The sequence below is a fragment of the Colias philodice genome, chromosome 3 (assembly GCF_061535455.1).
Source record: "Colias philodice isolate Cphi_HAF_F1 chromosome 3, ilColPhil1 Martin Lab GWU primary, whole genome shotgun sequence".
Taxonomy (NCBI): Eukaryota; Metazoa; Arthropoda; class Insecta; order Lepidoptera; family Pieridae; genus Colias; species Colias philodice.
The window spans coordinates 10399173-10419621 of record NC_143088.1 but is presented as its reverse complement, the minus strand read 5'-3'; the positions used below and the strand labels follow the sequence as shown (position 1 = coordinate 10419621).

At 31.3% G+C, this 20449-nt stretch overlaps 2 protein-coding genes across 2 annotated transcripts; both read right to left on the bottom strand.

Moving 5' to 3' along the window:
• Window positions 1-922: 922 nt before the first annotated feature.
• LOC149489994 (gustatory receptor for sugar taste 64a-like) lies at window positions 923-7621 on the bottom strand. The gene is made up of 9 exons (XM_089715034.1): window positions 7610-7621; window positions 7125-7305; window positions 6600-6806; window positions 4853-4957; window positions 4259-4443; window positions 3727-3893; window positions 2521-2689; window positions 1494-1583; window positions 923-982 (listed from the first exon to the last, which is right to left on the bottom strand). The coding sequence occupies exons 1-9, from the start codon at window positions 7619-7621 to the stop codon at window positions 923-925; spliced, it is 1176 nt and encodes a 391-aa protein (XP_089571160.1).
• Window positions 7622-11661: 4040 nt separating this feature from the next.
• Window positions 11662-20148, bottom strand: LOC149489993 (gustatory receptor for sugar taste 64a-like). The gene is made up of 8 exons (XM_089714829.1): window positions 19962-20148; window positions 19400-19612; window positions 17391-17495; window positions 15438-15619; window positions 13660-13823; window positions 13111-13279; window positions 12462-12551; window positions 11662-11904 (listed from the first exon to the last, which is right to left on the bottom strand). Exons 1-8 carry the CDS (start codon window positions 20131-20133, stop codon window positions 11788-11790), a joined length of 1212 nt encoding a protein of 403 aa, XP_089570955.1. The 5' UTR covers window positions 20134-20148; the 3' UTR covers window positions 11662-11787.
• Between the last annotated feature and the right edge of the window lie 301 nt (window positions 20149-20449).

Here is a 20449-nt window from a genome sequence, read left to right as displayed (position 1 = left end):
TGAGAACCTATAATTTAATATAATTTTATTTCAATAAAGTGAACTATTGTAACGTAAAAATACGAATAACTTTATACATTTTCAAATATGTTTAATCAGTAATCACATAGGTTTACATACGCGTGGCATCGCAAAACGACGATAATTATTTTTAAACAAAAAACTAAACCACCTTCAAATGGTCAGAATTTGACTAAATTGAAATGAGACATACATGAAGACACTAGCTTTCAAATAAAAAAAGAATCATCAAAATCGGTTCACCCAGTCGAAAGTTCTAAGTAAAAATCACAATAAAATACAGTCGAAATGAAAATCTCCTCCTTTTTTGCATATCCGTTGAACGGCTAACGCCTGACGCGATCAGCTTGTTTCTATAAAATCCACTCCATTTAATTGAGAGCCTCCGTCATTTTTGGGGTTTAGGATCACGTGATATGGCTGTTCATAAAGCCATTCGTCTGAATGATAAGGCACCTCAATAAAGCGTGTTCATCCTGTCTGGAGATAAGCTGTTTATTATTGTCTTTTAGATAAAATTCACCGCCATTCACCTTGATCGTAAAATTTTATACGCGTTTGACGGGCTCCAAACGTAGTTATCCCGAAAACAATTACTATGTAAGTACTGTATTAGATTGAGAGTCAGGTGGACTTTAATTAAGTTCGTTCACCTTTAATACTATACGTGAAATTGTAGTTACTTTGTTCATTGTTTCTTTTTAATGTACCTACTTTTCAATTCGATTTTCCAATGCATCTTATGGTTATGGTTCATAAAGCATTATATAGATCAATTTTCAATTCAGTTAATCAGGAAATGGAAAAATTAAAAAACAAAGAAATTTAATTGTGATTTATTTTAGCGATAAAGAATACTTTTTGCTATTTTAATGTTTTCCTCCATATTTTATTGCTTCTATTAATAATGTTTGTCAAATTGAAGTAATATTAATTCATATTTGACTATAGCAGCAGCCACCTGCAAAAAAATAGTTAAATTTATATCTACGTTGAATATATTTTTATTGCACATAATATTATTGCACAGATTGAAAATGAAAATATAAAAAATCTATCAATAATAATTGTTTAAAAACAATTTGTAGTAAAGTAATTTTATTTAGAAAAGTTTCACATTCCTCGAAATCTATAAATATCGGAGCTTTTGTAGTTCTTTGAAAATGTTTTGCCAGAAATTTCACTTTTTCGTAGAAAAGTTCTCAATTCAACAATAGGTACCTACATGCCATTCAGCTCATATTACAACGAGGACAAAATGTGAGTATGTGCTAGTTTAATAATAATTATTATTGTTTAAAATTCAACCGCAGCTTAAAGGACACGCATAACACGTTCCCGTTATTATATAGTGTTAATGTGTGTGCCAAATTTCATGAAAATCGGTTCAGCAGTTTGTGCGTGAAGGAATATCGAACAAATAAACAAGCGTACATATTATATTTTAAAGTACCTTAGGATAATTTACTCACCTCTAATAATTTCTGTCTATACAAGTAAAAGAACCCGAGTCCGCTCAGTGCTACATCGTCGTTCTCTAATTGAGTTTTGAGTCTTTTTATCTAAAACAAAATATATTCAAAGAGCGTAAAAAAGTTTATCGTAACATGTAGGTAGTATTAGTAAGTAGTAGTAGTTATTTTGGTATTCCGGAAAGAAACTATAACTTAGTACTTTATATTCTAAAGAGAAAATAACTAGTAACGTCCCATAAATTTACATCTTAATACTTTTCTTTATAGTTAAAATAAGTAGCCTAATCAAGTTTGATAGTAAAACTTTCATGAAAAACGAATTCCGCTTCTAGTTTAGAAGTTTGGAAATGTTAAAAAATATAATTTTCTACTCAATATAATATGAGCATGATATAATATTACTATTTTGATAATCCTAAATACTACGTATGGCAATATACTAGCCCCGCGGTTTCACCCGCGTAGCTCCGGTCTTAGCGTGATGATATATAGCCTATAGCCTTCCTCCATAAATGGCCTATCCAACACTGAAATAATTTTTCAAATCGGACCAAGTAGTTCTTGAGATTAGCGCGTTCAAACAAACAAACTCTTCAGTTGTATAATATAAAGTAAAGATAAGTATCTATTCACAGAAAGCGAATTCCACTTCACAGTAGAAGTATGAAATATTAATAATTTTCTAGTCAATATATTATGAACATGATATAATATTACTTTTTTGATAATCAAAAATAATATTAAGGATATTTATGTATAATAAACCAGCCATTTAACATAATATTTCTTTTAGGGCCGATTTTTCAATGCTTGGATAAAACTTATTCGTCGAATAATGTATAAAACTACCATTTTAAAAACGTATTCTAATTGTCCGTATTTGACAGTTTACGTGACATTTTAATATTATCGTGTAATCATCGAGATAGTATGTTACGTACTATCTCGATGCGTGTAATACTTTATTGGACGAATAAGTGTTAACTAAGCATTGAAAAATCGTTCCTAAACCTTTTAAATATACCTCAATATTATATGCCCCGCTTACACTACTATATAAATGTGGGAGGGCCCGTTTAGAGTGTATGTTGATATCAGCCGCTGCCAGCACCACGCCACTGGCTCGGTAGAGTAGCCAGGCCAGTGAGAAGTAGTAGTAGATTTTATTTATCGTAGTACCTTTTGATCCGCTACTGAAAATTAATTTTAACATAGTTGTAACTTGTAACACAAATATAATAAAGTTGGTTTTTACTATTATACACAAACTAACAAACTGAATAATATAATCCAATGAATAATCGTTTAACTCTAAGATTCGGTTCGATTCATCCCTATCTGACAATGTCCCTGATAGGTTTAAAAAAGATTTAACACATATTATCCAGAAACCCTGAAACCTGCAAAAAAAACTCTAAATTCTTTAAAATCTCTTTAAATCCAGACATAGTTCCGACCACAACAAATCTAAGTAAAATATCAAAAGTTAAGTACACCGCTAATATTTAATACAAGTAGGTATCAGCCCCCCTAGTCAAGTGGCTTTCTGTTAGCGTAGCGTTCAATAGAATAGACTACGAATGTATGAGATTGACGTAGGCTGTAGATAAACGTATCTACAGCTTACGTCAATCTCATACATTCGTATTCTATTCTATTGAACGCTACGCTAACAGAAAGCCACTTGACTAGGGGGGCAGGAATTAGTTCCTAGAATATAGTTTGAATCAAAACTACTGGAGAGTTAAGCGCTCTAACTTCCTCGTACTTTACTGATAGTTCCTGCTTATTATATTGTACTTACCTATAATATCTACATGATAAACTAGTATAGATAATAATGACTAGAAAATCTTTTTTTTTTTCATCAATTTGCCACTTCGTCGCGTAAATTACTATCAACAAAGTGTTTTTAATGTTTGACAATTTGGGATTTCGGGTCAACTTTTCCTTTTTATATCCGTTATAATTTACGTTTATTATTCAGACTATTAATCAAATTTCTTAATGAAATTAATAAAAATTCGCTTCCTAATGAAAGCCTTATCAATATTTATTTACATAAATTAGGTAAGAAAATTTTTCCCGCCAATTATTTTATTCCTTACCACGCTTTTTAAAAATCTGTCTTATTTTCCTTTATAAACGAGTAAAATATGTTTTAAATTACCTATCTTTTAATGTAATATATACCCTTAATAATATACCCTTATTACATTAACTTTCTTACCTGATTCCCAAAAACAGTTGCAAGCAAATAAAGTACAAATTATTAAGATTGGAGAGGAGTATCAGCCCTCCGAGGCTCTGATCGACTTTCCTCACTAACTCTGATTGTTGGACGTATGCCTGACGAAGATTGCGCCATATTTTGACACGGAGAGGTAAACTAACGACCTAATAAAAGAGAAAAAAGAGATACGATTTTAACTGAATATAGGTATGTATTCCACTAATATTTCTTAGGAACATTTATAATACATGTAATTGGCTGATATTTCAATAAAAATTATACACCTTCCATTTTTTTCTCTCTTTTAAATATTTTATGTGCTCTATAATCACATATTGACTTCCAAAATAAAACAAGAGCATTAAAATAATACTTCTTAAAGGTAAATAATGTGATTTTATTATGGCATCACTCAAAAGTCGATGTTACTATACAAGTTATCAAATAAAACAATATTTTAATAACGCAAATTTCTCCCAAAACATGCCACCTGGTCCTAATACGGGCTAAATTGAAAATTAAGACTCACCCTATTGTGATATTTCATTTTCTTCTCAAACAATACGAAACGATGAACAAAAAGATTTAATCGGTTGTACTTCGAAGCCAGGCCAACGCTGATTAAAATTATAATCAGGTCCTGGAAGTTCCAAAATATTGTGGCCAACTTGCTGAGGATGAAAATCGGTATCGCTATCCATAGAGAATATTCACCTTAAATTAGTAATTATTAAATTTAATTATAAATTTATTAACCATATTTCATTAACAATTACTTACTAGGTAATTATGTCGGCATCACGACATTATTAATTAATCTTACAAGTCCTATTTTCATTTTTAAAACTATTTTATATGCCTTGAATTTAATGTTATCTACACACTCTAATTTAAAACTCGTAAATTCTTTTGGCCAATATTTATGATAATGATATTTCATAGTTTTAAATGTTCATTAGCTTTTATTAAAACTGTTGTTTTATTAAATCTGTATTCTGTATGTTTAGTACATTAATTTATTATGTACTCTTTATTGCACACAAATACGTCACACACACACATATCTAAAACAGAAAATACGTCAGATCATATCTAAACAGAGCAGAGATATATTCAGGCTTACTTCTTTGCAAGATGAATCCGTGTGAACTCAAGATATAACGTTCAAAGTACTCCCCCGGCGGACAGTCGAGCCCCGTTCCTGACATCATACTCAACGCGTGCTCAACTGTAAATAACTCATCTTTACACTGAGCCACAAAGTAAAACTTAGCGTGGAATGATCCATAATTAGTACATGTGAGCTTTTGCAGAGGCGTCAGAGGTTCTTGACATATAAACGAGGTTTTGTATTAAATTCTGCATGTCAAAGAGTTCTTTGATATGTAAAATACTAAAGTATATTTTATAAAAATCTACGAGAAAAACGGTATAGAATTTTTACGAAGTGTGTTCTGTTTATTACATTTTTTCCGCTTAAAGAACCAATTCTACCCTGACGCTACTCATAGGATATTATTATTATCAATACCTATCATAACATTATAATAGTCAATCAAATATGGATAAGTTTTGCTGTTAAACCATTTATTGGTGAGCCTATAGCAGTTCTTAGAGATACTAAAAGTTTAATTTTACAAATTTCCTCTGAAAGAACAGACATCTATGCAACTATCTGCCCACAATTGAGTCAGTAAACCCAATTATGATTTTACCTAAATGCCTGAAATAACATCTTTATACATAAAAAAGAATTGCGTTAGATAGAGCTCTAACTAACGCAATTATATTTTTTTTATTAACCTTCCAGCGGTCGCGCGCGGTCTCTGAGTCCGCAACGAACTTGTTTTAGTCAATATACTGAAACTGTAAACAATAGACGCTTGCGCTTCCGTGATACCTTCGAGGGGGTCAGGTAGCACCTCTCAGTAGCCCTGTAACATTCGTCGCATGTACACGTGCTTTCTTATTTATGTTTGCGGTCTCAGATTCCGCGCGCGACCGATTGTGTTCCAGAACAATCCGGTGCAATTAAACCGAAGCCGATATAAATATTTATGAAAATGACCAAGGAGGATCGTCTTCAAACCAAGTTTTACGTGTCGCAGGTCATTGTTACTATTGCGATAGGAAAAAGATCCGAAAAACAAAGTATAGTTGTTTCAAATGTGGAAAACACATGTGTCTAGAACATGTGATTGTTATATGCCGAGAATGTTCATTTCCAGTAGATATTATGGACACTAATGACGAATAGTTTATTATAGTTATTCTAAACAAAAATTAGTAGTTTTAGGGTATGTTTTCTTTATTTCATTTTATTATATAGTTAGTTAGTTATCAAAAATAGATGTCATTTTAGAGTTCCTATTACACAGTGCCAATTGATGATGAATGTGTTTATTTCTAAGATAATTATAGTCAAGTTTATAAGTTTTTAATTGTAAAAAAGAAAATTCCATTTTGTTTTGTTTAATGTTGATTTATAACGGTGATTTCCACCCAGAGTCAAAAATTTTGAGTTTTTATAGACCTTTGTTCTATTAAGTACAAATAGAAGAAGTAATGAGTAATTAAGTTGTTTTTATTTTATTTCACATGTTAAAGACCTCTTTTTAATCATGTGCTATACAATAAGTCGAAATATTCATTTGTTTTCCCAAACGAGACACTTAAATTTGCGGAATCACAGACCGCGCGCGACTGCTTGTGTTCGGCGCAAGGGTGCGACCGCTGAAAGGTTAATTGCATGTTAAGTGTTTTTGTTTTTTGTTTTGTTGCATGTTGTTAAATAACAACTATTTATTAGATTAGAAAACAAACAAAAGATACCTCCCTCTTTAACACATAAATTTCATTATAAAACTCACCAACCGCGCAAACAGCGACGTAACTGCTTACAAAAATAACTCTTGTTCTAATCCTTCTATCAGGAAGAATGTTCAGTTCAATTCTTTCAGTTCTCTTCCAGAATGAAGCTAGTTCTTCCCAATTGCTTATTATTTTCCATGATATTAACATAGACAGCAAAGCGTTGCCATAGAAAATTGATCCAGATAGACGAGAAATTACACTACCTATGAAATATAGGGGAATCATATTTCCCACCATTTGCAAAACAATCACCGTAATAGAATCATCATTTAATGAAGATTGAAACAATAGATTAAATGCAAATTGTTAATAGGTTTATTAGTTATCTTAAAAATAATCTAATCAGCCATTAAATAGTCAGAACAAGACAAAAACCAACCTCTATAAGCTTTCAAATAAAACAATAAAATCAAAATCGGTTTACCCTGTCAAAAGCTTTAAGGTAACAAACAAAAAAAATACAGTCGAATTGATAACCTCCTTCGTTTTTTTATATATTTTCAGGAAAAAAATGCATGCACCTTTTGGATTCACATTCCAGCTATTTAATGTTTTTATCAGCTTCCAAATAGAGACTGTCTCCAAAATCATCAACATTGCCAACATTACAATAGCTCCTAGAAGAGCTAATCTCCCTCCGTATGTGGGGATGCCAAAATATTTCGCCATTTTAAATATATTTGTCATGGTAGGTAGAAATTCCTGTAACACAGTGATATTTGTATCCTACTATAAAGATGACATTATTATTGGAAAATAATAATGGTTCCGACAAATAAATAAATCTCCAGCTATCTCTGTCCGACTTTTATTCTAATTTACCAGCGTTATAATAATATACCGACAAAAAAATTTAAAGCATACCGAATAAAATACCTAAATTTTGCTGACACCTATGAACACAATCAAATTACATTTCTACTTAAAAATATATTAAACTTCGAATAACAAAACTAAACTTCTGAATAAAATACTGAACCTCCGACGAGATTAATGGGTTACTGACAACAGAGGTCATGTCAAAATAATCATTCTTTTACGAATTTTATGAGTTATTTAATTTTCTAGTGTTGGTTACCAAATATATTTTTTAACTCTCAACATTGATGAAAATACCGAAACTGGTCGGACCGCGCGATCGGCTCCGTCGACGCGCAAAAAAAAATCAAGTTTAGGTTAGGTTAGCCGTTAGGTTAGGTTAGGTTAGGTTTCTTAAAAAAAAAAAACTACACAGAAATAGGAGCCCCGCGAAGCGGGGCTCCGTCGACGCGCAGAAAAAAATCAAGTTTAGGTTAGGTTAGCCGTTAGGTTAGGTTAGGTTAGGTTTCTTAAAAAAAAAACTACACAGAAATAGGAGCCCCGCCAAGCGGGACTCCGTCGACGCGCAAAAAAAAATCAAGTTTAGGTTAGGTTAGCCGTTAGGTTAGGTTATGTTAGGTTTCTTAAATTTTCATGAATTAGAATTCATGATTATAGTAAGTACATTTTTGTATTTTTAATAACTTTCTGGACAAGCGCCAACAATAGAAATTTAAGTATAACATTGTAGTAAAAATAGCACAGAGTTTATGAAAAATTAAATGTAATTGATGAATTTCTAGTTGGCAAGTAAAGGTAATAATTACAAAGCATTGTTATCAGTAGAACATAATTTTATATGGTAAAAAAGTATTACAGCAATTAACAGTCATAAGATTTTTTCTAAGATTTAAGTATATCATTCGGTCGTTTCGTCATTTTTAGTCGGACAGAAGTAGTCGGAGATTTAGTATTTCGGGCAGTAAATATTATATTTTTAGTAAGGACATTTTTAAATTTATTATCGGAGCTTTTATTACTACCCATTATTATTTACTTAATATGTGTGTTTTTATAAACATAGTGAACAACAAAGCGAATGTTTTAAGCGTGTGTGCCGAGCACACGTGTCAGAAGTGAAATTTCTTTGGCAAGATTCAAAGATACCAAAATCGATGCCTTACTCCATGACGTCACGGTATTACCACGACGCGACGTTGAAATTTTACCCTCAATGCGCCTAAAGAAGTTTCACCTCAAAAGAACTGTAAAATGATGTTATTGAAAACCTTCATAGTATAACCTTTTTGTGTAGCGATATAACATAAATAATTCTACTACGAAAGAATACAACCAGAAGGTAACATCCTTGATATATTTATGTACAGACTATTTGGAAATAATAAATATTATAAGATGAATGTATCTCGTGTCCCTCTTTCGTAAATACGCGCTTGTGAAATTACACCTATTTATTTTTCTCTCACACGTGATTATTACAAGCTCTGTTTCTTACACAAACACTCATCCGAATATTACTTTTATTAAGTTTCAATGAATTTTGTTTATTTTATTTGTAACTGATAAGGTACTGAGGTAAGGTTTATACTTTTTAAAACTGATTTATAAACATTATTTTAGGTATTAGCAAACGAGCTTGTGAGTCTCACGATAGTAAGGAATTATCACCAGTCACCACAAGTATGGTCTCTGCATATTGATCACTAACATATTCAAGGGGAACCTATAGATAAAGGATTAATGATAGGGACAAGAAAAAGTATATACAGGAATAGGTATAGAAAACGAGCCTCAGGCACTCCCGCTATAGTATTATTATTAAACACAGCCACACTTCTGGTACATGGTACTATTTCACGCCGATCTTATGTGTGGTACCTTCGCTATTGCAAGCTGGCCCAATTCGGACCGAAGCATTCTTTTATACAAAAACAAAGAAAAAGAAGCAAGAGCGTTCAAAAAGTTCTAAAATCTAACCAATAATATAATTTATCGAAATCTTACGTCTTCTTTTTTCATGTGTGATCTTTTTTGCGTAGCAATGATTAATGGAAAATATACTGGATATTGCTCCAACTGAAAATTGAGAAATTTTGAGCTATATTACTATCTTGTAAGTATCAACTACAATGAGAAACAACAAAAAAAAATATTTCTACGTAATAATACGCATTTTCTGTATAAAATATGTGTTTTCTATATAATATTTTTTAGTACACTCATAATTCGTTTAAGGTAAAGAATTTGGTTTATACCAGAGCTTTTTACGTGAAATCTGATCAACGTCCGATAACAACATTATACCTATTTTTCTGAAGCTCTCAACTTTACAATCTTGCGACCTTTCCGTCTACGAGATAGTTTTCAATTAATTTTGTATTAAAATAACACTTACCTGCTTTTCTTATATTTTTTTTTTCAAATTCATCACAATTTTATATATAATATTAACTATATAGAAATAATATAGAGATACATATTTTTATTAGAATGCAATACATATATTGTTAATCAAATTTTCTACCAAATGTATATTAACTTGTAATATACTAAAATATAGTAACTTTAAATGCCCACTTCTCTTTTATAGAAAAGTTTTTAGGATAATATCATTATTCATTAGATATTGTCTGTGACAGCCACATTTAATTTAATTTTAACCCTCGCTTTCAAAAGTTGCACTGATCCTTTTCGGTTTTACCAAACTGTTTTGGTCGGTTTTGCGTTATTTAATTCAAACAATGCTCTGTGCAATTAATAATGTTTAAATGTTCAACACCCATTTACATAAAAAGTGTATCTAGTATAAGTGTATCTCTCATTCACATAATATTGTTTGAATTTGCATATGTTAATTCCTAAATTAATGAGGGTTAAATAACAACTTATAAATTTATTTAAAAAAATATGTAATCTTACCTGGCAATAAATGTGTCTCTTTATAAACATCGATCATTTTTTAAAGGCTACATTTTATTTCCTACAAATATTTCCCCAAGCAAATACACCTACGGACTTACCTTGAACAAAATTGTTAGTTGAAAAGCAAAGGTTTATCCGTGCTTACTTTTAACTAAAAGCATATTAGAGAAAATTATCCTTTTATATACGAATGTATGAACAAGGGTTGTAAAAGTTTACCAAATTACACCCTAGGGTTAATTTGTAATTCTAGCAATGACTTTGGAATGTATCGTAAAAATTTATTATATTTTCGTATTATACCAATTAAGGACCATATGTATTTTATTGGTTTGTAATCTAGATTTATCTTTTCTAGGTTCAAGCTAAAATGCATTTTCTCCGAAGAGAGAATTATGATGCTAGTCAAGAAGAAGAGTCGAGAATATTTTTGAAAAATGTGTTTCTTCTTGCGATTATATTTGAAAGATATTAGAGATTCATTATTATATATCAATCTACATTAACAGTAATGTAAAATTATCTATACTAACATAATAAAGCTGAAGAATTTGTTTGTTTGAACGCGCTGATCTCAGGAACTACTGGTCAGGTTTTAAAATTCTTTCGGTGTTAGATAGGTCATTTATCGGGGAAGGCTATAATTATCATCACGCTAAGACCAACAGGAGCGGAGCACTGCGGGGACAACCGCGGGGCACTGCTAGTAAGGATAATCGTCAAAAATACGGAAACGATTAAGATTATTTCATACTAGGTACATATATTGATAGTGCATTATAATATTATTATTATGTTGTTAGTATCGGAAATAACTTGGGTAAAATCATGTAATAATAATTCATACATAACAATGATAATATACATATTGGAAATACATGTTTCGTTTTATTTATTACCTACCTTATCTACCTATCCGCCTCCTTGGTACAGTGGTTGACGTGTGAGCGTAGAAGCGAGGGGTCCTGGGTTCGATTCCCGATGGAGACTAAGATAAAAATGTCTCGGTCTGGCAGTACACAAAAGGCTGATCTCCTACTTGTCCCTAAAGAAAAACAATCAGTGAAACAGATGTATCATGCATCTGCCCCTTACCCCACTAGGGGACACGGGAATTCACTTTTAGGTAAAAGAGACTATAGGTAGGTACCTATAGTCGTCTCTAAATGCAAATAAATAAAAATCATATCTTGAACCACATAAAAGTGTTACAAATAAAAATGCGTTTTCATAACGATAAAGTTTATTCAATTATTCATTCCACAACCGGTTTCCATTAAAACTTATATATTCCATTCGAGTTTTTGTTCTGCTTAAACCTAATTTCAAAGTACCGACATATGAAAATTATATCAGAAAATTTTATGATGACAAAACTTTTTGTTTCCGCAAGTTATTAAAACAACATTATTGAACATTGGGCCTTTATTAAATATACTATATTTATATCATAACTGTAGCATTATGTAGAGGGCCATTTGCAGGAATACTGTTTTCACTTTTATCTGAATTGTCGTATTGAATTAAAACAAGCACATAGGTTACTACGGAGCTTGCTACCTGTAACAATAAAACACATTTTTTTCACAAAAAAAAAACTAAAAAACTGACTTAAATAAAATAGTCTTATGAAATTATTGTATTGTCACCGACCCTTGATAAGTAAGTGTAGGTACAAAGTTTGAATTTGTTTAAAGTGGGTCAAAATAGAGTCAGTAACATACAAACATACACGTGAAGCTAATACAAGCGTGTTTTAAACAGATAATTCACTAAATATATTACGTATCCAATTTTTTACTTATTACCTAATAAACAAAAAAGTTGATTATAATTAACAAACTACCCTAATAATGCTAATTTAATGCTGATATCAATGCAACATAAACTATTTTAACTTATTACCCTACTATATTCTATTAAAGCGTGCATCTTAGCCATTCGAAATTAAATTTAGGTTCTAGAATGGTTAAATGTCAGAGTTGAGGCATAACGTCTTAAAATGTCACAGTATATTAAATTATTAACACTATTGTTCTATATATGAGACTATATGATATTTATTTATGTAAAATCGTATTAATTACGAGCATAATTAATGGTTTAAAATGTCTTACTTGCAGTAATACCGTTCTTGTTAAATAGAAGAATCCCAAGCCACTTAGAGCGACATTGTCTTTGCTTAGTTGATCTTGGAGTCTTTCAATCTGTAAAAAAATATAGATAAATACATACAGGCGAACATAGCATGCTCCTTTTTTTTGGAAGTCACTTATTTCACAAGTTCGATGAGTTTTAGATAGAGTATGAGCTGTTATTAGTAGGTATTTTCTAATATCATTATTGCAGATATTGATATTGAAGTGAACTTTGTTTTAGCATAAATAAAACAAAAAAGCTTTCAAAGAGCTTTATGAATTAGCCAAGTAAATAAACACTTTATTAACTTTCTTTCGACACCTCAATACTCTTCATCATAGCTGCAATAACAGACAACATTCATACTAAAACTACTTTGAAATCTCTCCGCGTACATTACAACACATCTTAATCATAATTCATAACTCCCAACATGAAACTTTATAACTTTATAGGCTCTCTACACAATGGGCAGCGTTGGCTCAACAAATGCCGCTATTGCGGCGATTATGAAAAAACATCATATATGCCGATCATATACATTATACATCAGCTCTCCACACTATCCTGATTGCCTTTACTCGTCCAACGCTGCCCATTTTGTAGAGGGCCCATTATAGTTCTCACCTCGATATTAAAGCATCGCGCATGACACGAATACAAACATGGTAGGGCCCTTCTAGAATGTTCGTAGACATCAGCGGCAGCCAGAACCACGAAACTGGACCGCAAGCAAAGCCAGAGTAAGGATGCTAGGTAGTAGATTTGCTGGAAGCGGTCGCCTGCCATTCCCTGCCTAGAGAATATAAGATACATAAGAAGACATGTATCGAAGTGTCGCAGAAAAAAAGATGTTAAACCGCTGTGTAATAAAATTGTAGAGATTTAATGATTGTTACCTTATACTTATTTAGGCTCGTAAATATATTATTTTTAAACACTTTTCTTACACTGTAGTTTCGTAGGAAATATAAATAAACATGAATATTACGGTGTATCATTTTTTAATTTTGTTACAATTTTTGGATATAAATGTGGAATAAATTAACGCTATATTTACATTAAAGCGAGATGTAACAAAAACAAGACGAACAATCGTTAAATAGCTTTAAAAGGACAAATATTGCTGTTTGTTAGTATTAAAAAATCCATAAAAAATCAATTATAAAAACTTACGTAATCCCCAAAAACAGTTGCAAACATATAAAATAAAAGTTAAAGAAGTTAGAGAACAGTATCAACGAGCCGAGCGCGTCGTTCGCCTTCCTCACAAGAAAGCCCTGCTTCACGTAGGCTTCCCGGATCTTTCGCCACATGTACACTTGCAGTATTTCTGCATCCTGTTACCAATTATTATTAGCTTCATTTAATTAGACATGCCGGTGCATTCAAGATTTCCTTCACTAATTTGTTACGTATTGAATTCAAATCCAAGTTTCTAATACTGTTCGTTTTACTTTCATAACTAAAAACTTGACTTGTAAATAATTGTAATGTTAGCAATGTTTACAATATTATGTCTATGTTTTTCGGTGTATTTCATTTTTAATATTTTATGTTTTGAGCGTCTTTGAGTGAGAGATGAGTATTAACTCATCACTACATAGTCTAAAAGTCTGTCAGTGTCTCTATATCCTTATAGTATGCTTAAATCTTTAAAACTACGCGACTGATTTCGATGCTGTTTTGTTTTAATAGATCGAATGATTCAAAAGGAAGGTTTAAGTATATAATTTTTAAACAAAGCGGGCGAATCCGAATATATACGGGAAGATTATACTCTATTTATAAATAAATACTGTTTTACATGAATTGACACAATAAATAAAATACTCTAAATATAACGCATCCATCATAGAACTCTATCGTCTGTGGCTTGAATACAAGTACGGTTGGTACAAGTAGCGTAGACTGTATTGCATTTTCACTCCACTTCAGAGAGACCAAAGGGGTATTATACATATAAGGAGATTTCATCCATGTATTTCCATACATTAGAGGATGTAATTTATATTATTTTATGTGAGAAATTTAGACCTATACAGATGTTATTGTTTTAAATTAATAAAAATATGAATTGAATTTTTATTGAAAACCATTTCTTACTTACGTTCCCTAAATCAACTAACTTTCTGCCCGCGGCTTCGCTCGCTCACATATTATCTGTTCCAAATTTTATCGATTCAGTAAGATACAGACAGACCAAGAAACTTTTGATTCCATATTAATAGCGATTAATAGTATTAATTATACTCCACTACTATAATTTAGAGACACAAAAAGTATTTAAAAGTATAAAAAGTCTTTATATGAAAAACTCAAACATCTAAAATTAACTAGAACGCTTAACTTTTTAATTGAGAATTAAATACAAACTTCGATTCAATTCTTTACTTTAAGATAACCTTTATCATCTGCGATCTTTTAACATCCCTATAATATTATCAAGATAACTATTTATTTAACTAGTAGGTACTTTACCATATTCATCCATATCCATACTATATTATAAATGCGAAAGTAACTCTGTCTGTCTGTCTGTTACTCAATCACGCCTAAACTACTGAACCAATTTGCATGAAATTTGGTATGGAGATATTTTGATACCCGAGAAAGGACAAAGGCTACCTTTTATTGCGAAATATGTACCACGGGCGAAGCCGGGGCGGACCCCTAGTATACTTATAAATTTCTTTATTATTATCATATTTCTACACTAGATTCTCGCCCGTGGCTTCACCAACTTTTTCGAAGAAAAACCTGTATAGTTCCCGTTCCTTCGGGATTTCCGGGATAAAAAGTAGCCTATGTCTTATTCTGGGTCTTCAGCTACCCACATATGTAAATGTCATTGTAATTGGTATAGTAGTTTTCACGTGAAATAATAACAAACATCCATCCATCCTCACAAACTTTCGCATTTATAATATTAGTAGGATTATTAATTTACATACCTTAGACCACTTCTGTTCCTTAAGTTTGTTGCACACAGTAGCCACACACATATTAAGTCTATGATATCTAGACGTCAATCCTATACTAATTAGTACAATGAGAAGATCCTGAAGGTTCCACAAAATGGTCGCAACGTTGCTCGTAAAAAACACCGGCACAGCTATCGAGTTCTTATAATCCTCTGAAATTTTATTTATACTTTATTGATCCAAAACTGTACTATGAAAATTCAACAAATAATAGGTACATTAATTAGAGGTCTTACCACTATATTATAGCAATTTCTTGTAGACGACAGGAGAAATATTGGTTAAAGGAGAGGAGTAGGGCATATATTAAATAATATAATGTGGAAGATTAAATAACATGTATAAGAGACTATGAATAATGTGTAGGCAAATGTACACAATAAATAAAACATATTCAACCTAGAACAAAAACAAGACTAAACCTTGGTAATTAATAATTCAAACGAAAAATCTGTTGTTGATTGTTGCAGTTTATTTCCTACTAGCTGCTCCGCGTGGTTTCACCCCCGTGGCTCCACTCCTGTTGGTCGTAGCGTGAAGGTATATAGCCTATAACCTTCCTCGATAAGTGGGCTATCTAACACCGAAAGAATTTTTCAAATCGGACCAGTAGTTCCCGAGATTAGCGCGTTCAAACAAACTCTTCATCTTTATAATATTAGTAAAGATGTTACGTGTGTTCTTCTGACATATTCAAAGTGTCTTTAAACGGAACAGCTGGGCTGTAATGTACATTTCATAGTTTACTAGATAACCTATTCAGGCTAAGAGCAAAATTCCAAATAACGGGGCATGTAAACTGCAAAGTAAGCGAACATTCAGGCTGGTCAATTTTGCCCAAAAAATGTACTTGCTCTGGTGGTTAAACACAGATTTAAGAGATTTTTATAATGTGAATAAGCTTTCAATAAACACAACAATCACATAAAAACAGTTAAAATATGCTTAATATTTTTTTTTATTTAGATATAGCAATCGATTCCTAAAAGTCCTGTTAAGTTGATAACATAACAATAGAAACAAAACGCAGGTGACATTTTCAAAGATCTTTTACTTATATGTACATGACAAAGATCTATATTGATCTTTATGTGTGAGAATCTCAATTGGCTTTGCCGCTTGGGTGAACCTCTGAATGAAAGGCGATAAAGCCTGGAAATTGTAAAATTACAGAGTTTCTGAATGTACCTACATCGGGTTATATGTGTAGCTCACTTAAGCGACATAAGTGTGAAAGGGTCTTGAATTATTGTACCCATTATCGTTTTTCTAAGAAAATAAACCAAATATAAAATTAACGTATTGACAAAAAGTGACTAACAACATTAAAATATGCAAGTGCAAAAACTCGAGAACGTCTAAACCGTTTTCGTCAATTCTTTTTTTATAATATTCCTTGAAGAACGAGGATGGTTCTTATGGAGAGAAAATGTAAACATGTACCACGGGTGAAGACTGGGCTGACCGCTAGTATAAAATAAAAGTATTGATACAGAAGTTACATAATAGGTACATTTTTAGAAGGACATAATAAATACATTTAAAATACTACCACAAGAATCTGAACTTACTTGACGATTCTTGTAACTTATAAGAATCTGACTAACAAACTTTTAAACCAATATTAAGTTAATATTAAGCTACTTCTTCCTTTCTTATATCAAACAAGATTTCTACTACTTTGTTGGTGTGAACTGCACTAACTTTTTATCGAATATAAACTGAGAATTTCATTTTAGAGTTTTATACCCTATTCCCTTCCCCATATAAAAAAGCGTAAATAATTTTATTTATTATCAGCCTCAATTTACATTATTAATAATTTTGAATGATGAATAAGTGTGTGTATCGGTAATATTTTTAAAAATAAGTTTCGTTAATTTTTTCTTATAATTATATACATAATTATGTTAAAATACTCACGTTCCATGAGTAGAAATCCATGTGATTTTAATATATACGTTTTTAAAATATCAGCAGGTGGACAATCCAGTCCCGTTGTTGCTAAAATACTTAAAATATGTTCCACTAAAAAGAAAAAGATGTAATTCTTAAACACTAATATGAAAATAAAAATCTAACTTTGTCAGTCTCAAACTCCAAAAGTTTTTGGTTTGAGAACAATTTAGTTGAAGTTTTACGAGTTTACCTAGTTTGTAATAAGGTCGTGTTTAGAAAAAAAAATTTTTAAATACTTACAATATATTTTTAGAGTTTAAATCAGTCTATAATAGAGTAACCAAATTTAAACAGAAGTTTGAATAAATTGTATGTATTAGTTACAAGACATAGTACATCTTGGTTAACTCTATATTATTAATGTTAAAACTTGTTACCCACGTATTTAATTACCTATATTATTGTAATTTATGGTAGTATCCAAACATCATTTTAACAATCCATACTAATATTATAAATGCGAAAGTAACTCTGTCTGTCTGTCTGTTACTCAATCACGCCTTAACTACTGAACCAATTTGCATGAAATTTGGTATAGAGATATTTTGATACCCGAGAAAGGACATAGGCTACTTTTTACCCCGAGGAATAGGATAGGTTTTATCCCGGAAATCCCACGGGAACGGGAGCTATGCGGGTTTTTCTTTGACTGCGCGGGCGAAGCTGCGGGTGGAAAGCTAGTTACCTATATTATTGTAATTTATGGTAGTATCCAAACATCATTTTAACAATACTAAATATTTCAGCTTAATCTATAATTAATGGATTTGTAAGTTATACTAAGAAAAATGTAAAAAAAAATCTTTTTTACTCAGTTTCTCGAAATAACTAAGAATGCTAAAAATTTATTAATACATAATGTTATTATCAATTTAAGAACCTCTTTAAGAGCGGCACAGGAAATCCGCTCAAACACGAGCCCTTAGCTCGAAAGGAATTTTTAAATTTAATAAAAACCAAACCTTGACCGGATAATTCCTCTTAAACGTACTAAGAACAAGCAATGCTAAAGACCGTAAAATATTCCATCTTTTTCTTGTAAATTTTCTTTGTTAACTTTTCTTATTAGCCCCTAAATCACAGCAAGATTCCTTAAATCAACATTTTATGAGATCACACGGAATCTCAAAAATCGTATTAAACTTTTTAAACATCGTAAATTATGATACTTTTGGTTGTTAGATTAAAATATTATGGAAATTGTAGTTTTAAGGTAGTAGGTAAAGCCTGTACAGTTTTTGTCTAAATTATAATTCTGACTTAAATGTTGTTTAAAAAATAAAAAAGACACGATTATGGCACAAGGAACAGGAATAGAATTGAAATGCCATTTTTCCGATTAGCTAAAGTTAAAAATTCATTTATGGGTCAAGGTATACGCTTATACAATAGAATTCCTCACAATATTAAAGAGTTTAGTAGTAAATCTAAATTTAAAACTTACATAAAAAATGTACTAGTTCAGAGAGCGTACTACAGTATTCAGGAATATATGGACGATAAAGACCCATGGAGGGTTGTCGCGTAAAAACCACAGGACAGTTCTTTGGCATATTATGTAGTTAGATATAAGTTACATATTATGTAAATTTATTGACATTATTTTAAAAGAGCAACTATGGAGTTTCTTGCCGATTCTTCTCCATAGATACTGCTTTCCGAATCGGTGGTAAATGTTAAAAATACTATGTAATGACGATTCGAAAGTGCTACTAAATAGTAGTCTAATTGAATAAATGAATGTTTGAGTTTGAGTTTGAGTTTGAAATAAGAATAAATAGCGACTTTTTTTATAGAATTTCTCAGATAGAGAAATTTAGTTCAGTTTAAAATAGCCCGATCAGTAATTAAAGCTATAAACTAAATATCAAGAATAAAGTGTCAAATTTACATTTTTTTCTAATTACCATTGTACTTCTTGGAGTTCTAATACCACCAACTAATCCCATTCAAAACATATACTTACACCTTACCTGCTGAAAAAACGCTTATAACAGCTGTAACCACGATCAACCGTCGTCGCAAATTTCTATCCTGGGGCACATATTTGATATTGAGAACCGATTCTATTGATACCCAGAACTTATACAAGTTTTTCCATTGATATGATACCTTCCAACACAATATTTGTGACAGCAGAGAAGCTGCATAGAACATTGCACCTGCTAAACGAGCGGTTACACTTCCTGAAAGGATTTAAATATTTGTAACAAGATAGCATTGAGTCTTTAATCTTATAAGATGTAGCATTACGTTTACCATACATACATTTGTTTATTTTGTATGGTTCTAAACGAGATTGTTTTACTTCAACTTGAAAATAAATAGAAAAGGCAACTGTGCCTCTAAAAAGCAAGTTAAACGTCTTAACCGAAAGCTCTATGCCACAGAAAGTAATACGTTTCAACACACTTATTACAAGCAGTAAGAATTTTATGTTGAAGCCCTTATACTATTGGACATTTTCGGAATAACTTTTTGTTAACTCCTTAATATTAACAGACTTCTTTTCCTTTAAAAAAATACAAAACTCACTCTGGTTACTAGTATCCCTTGCCCATCCCGCCAAAGCTCTTATAACCTTTACAATAGCGCCACACTGTATTGCTATCAAGAAAACTAACACACATACACCCCAAAGTTGCCATAGTAAGCTACCGCTTCCTGCGATGCCGAACCAACGAGCAGCTCGGAAAATAGTTCGCATGAATTGGAGAAATATCTGGAAATTTTTATAATATTACCATTGATGGAAAATGAACGTGTTAATAACAAGTTTATAGAAAAATGAAATTATACTATAAATATAAAATAACAAGCGTCTCTACATTAACGAAAATTGCTTGATTGAATCTTCTCGAAACTGTCAGAACAAAACCATGTGAAACTTTTGAAACATGTAAAACTCAATATTACAACCTTTTAGGAACTAAATAATATAAGTATTTATTTTCTAAACATAATTAAATATTTAAATTGCATAAATGGCACAGTGAAATGAAAAAGTCTAAATTTTAATGAGC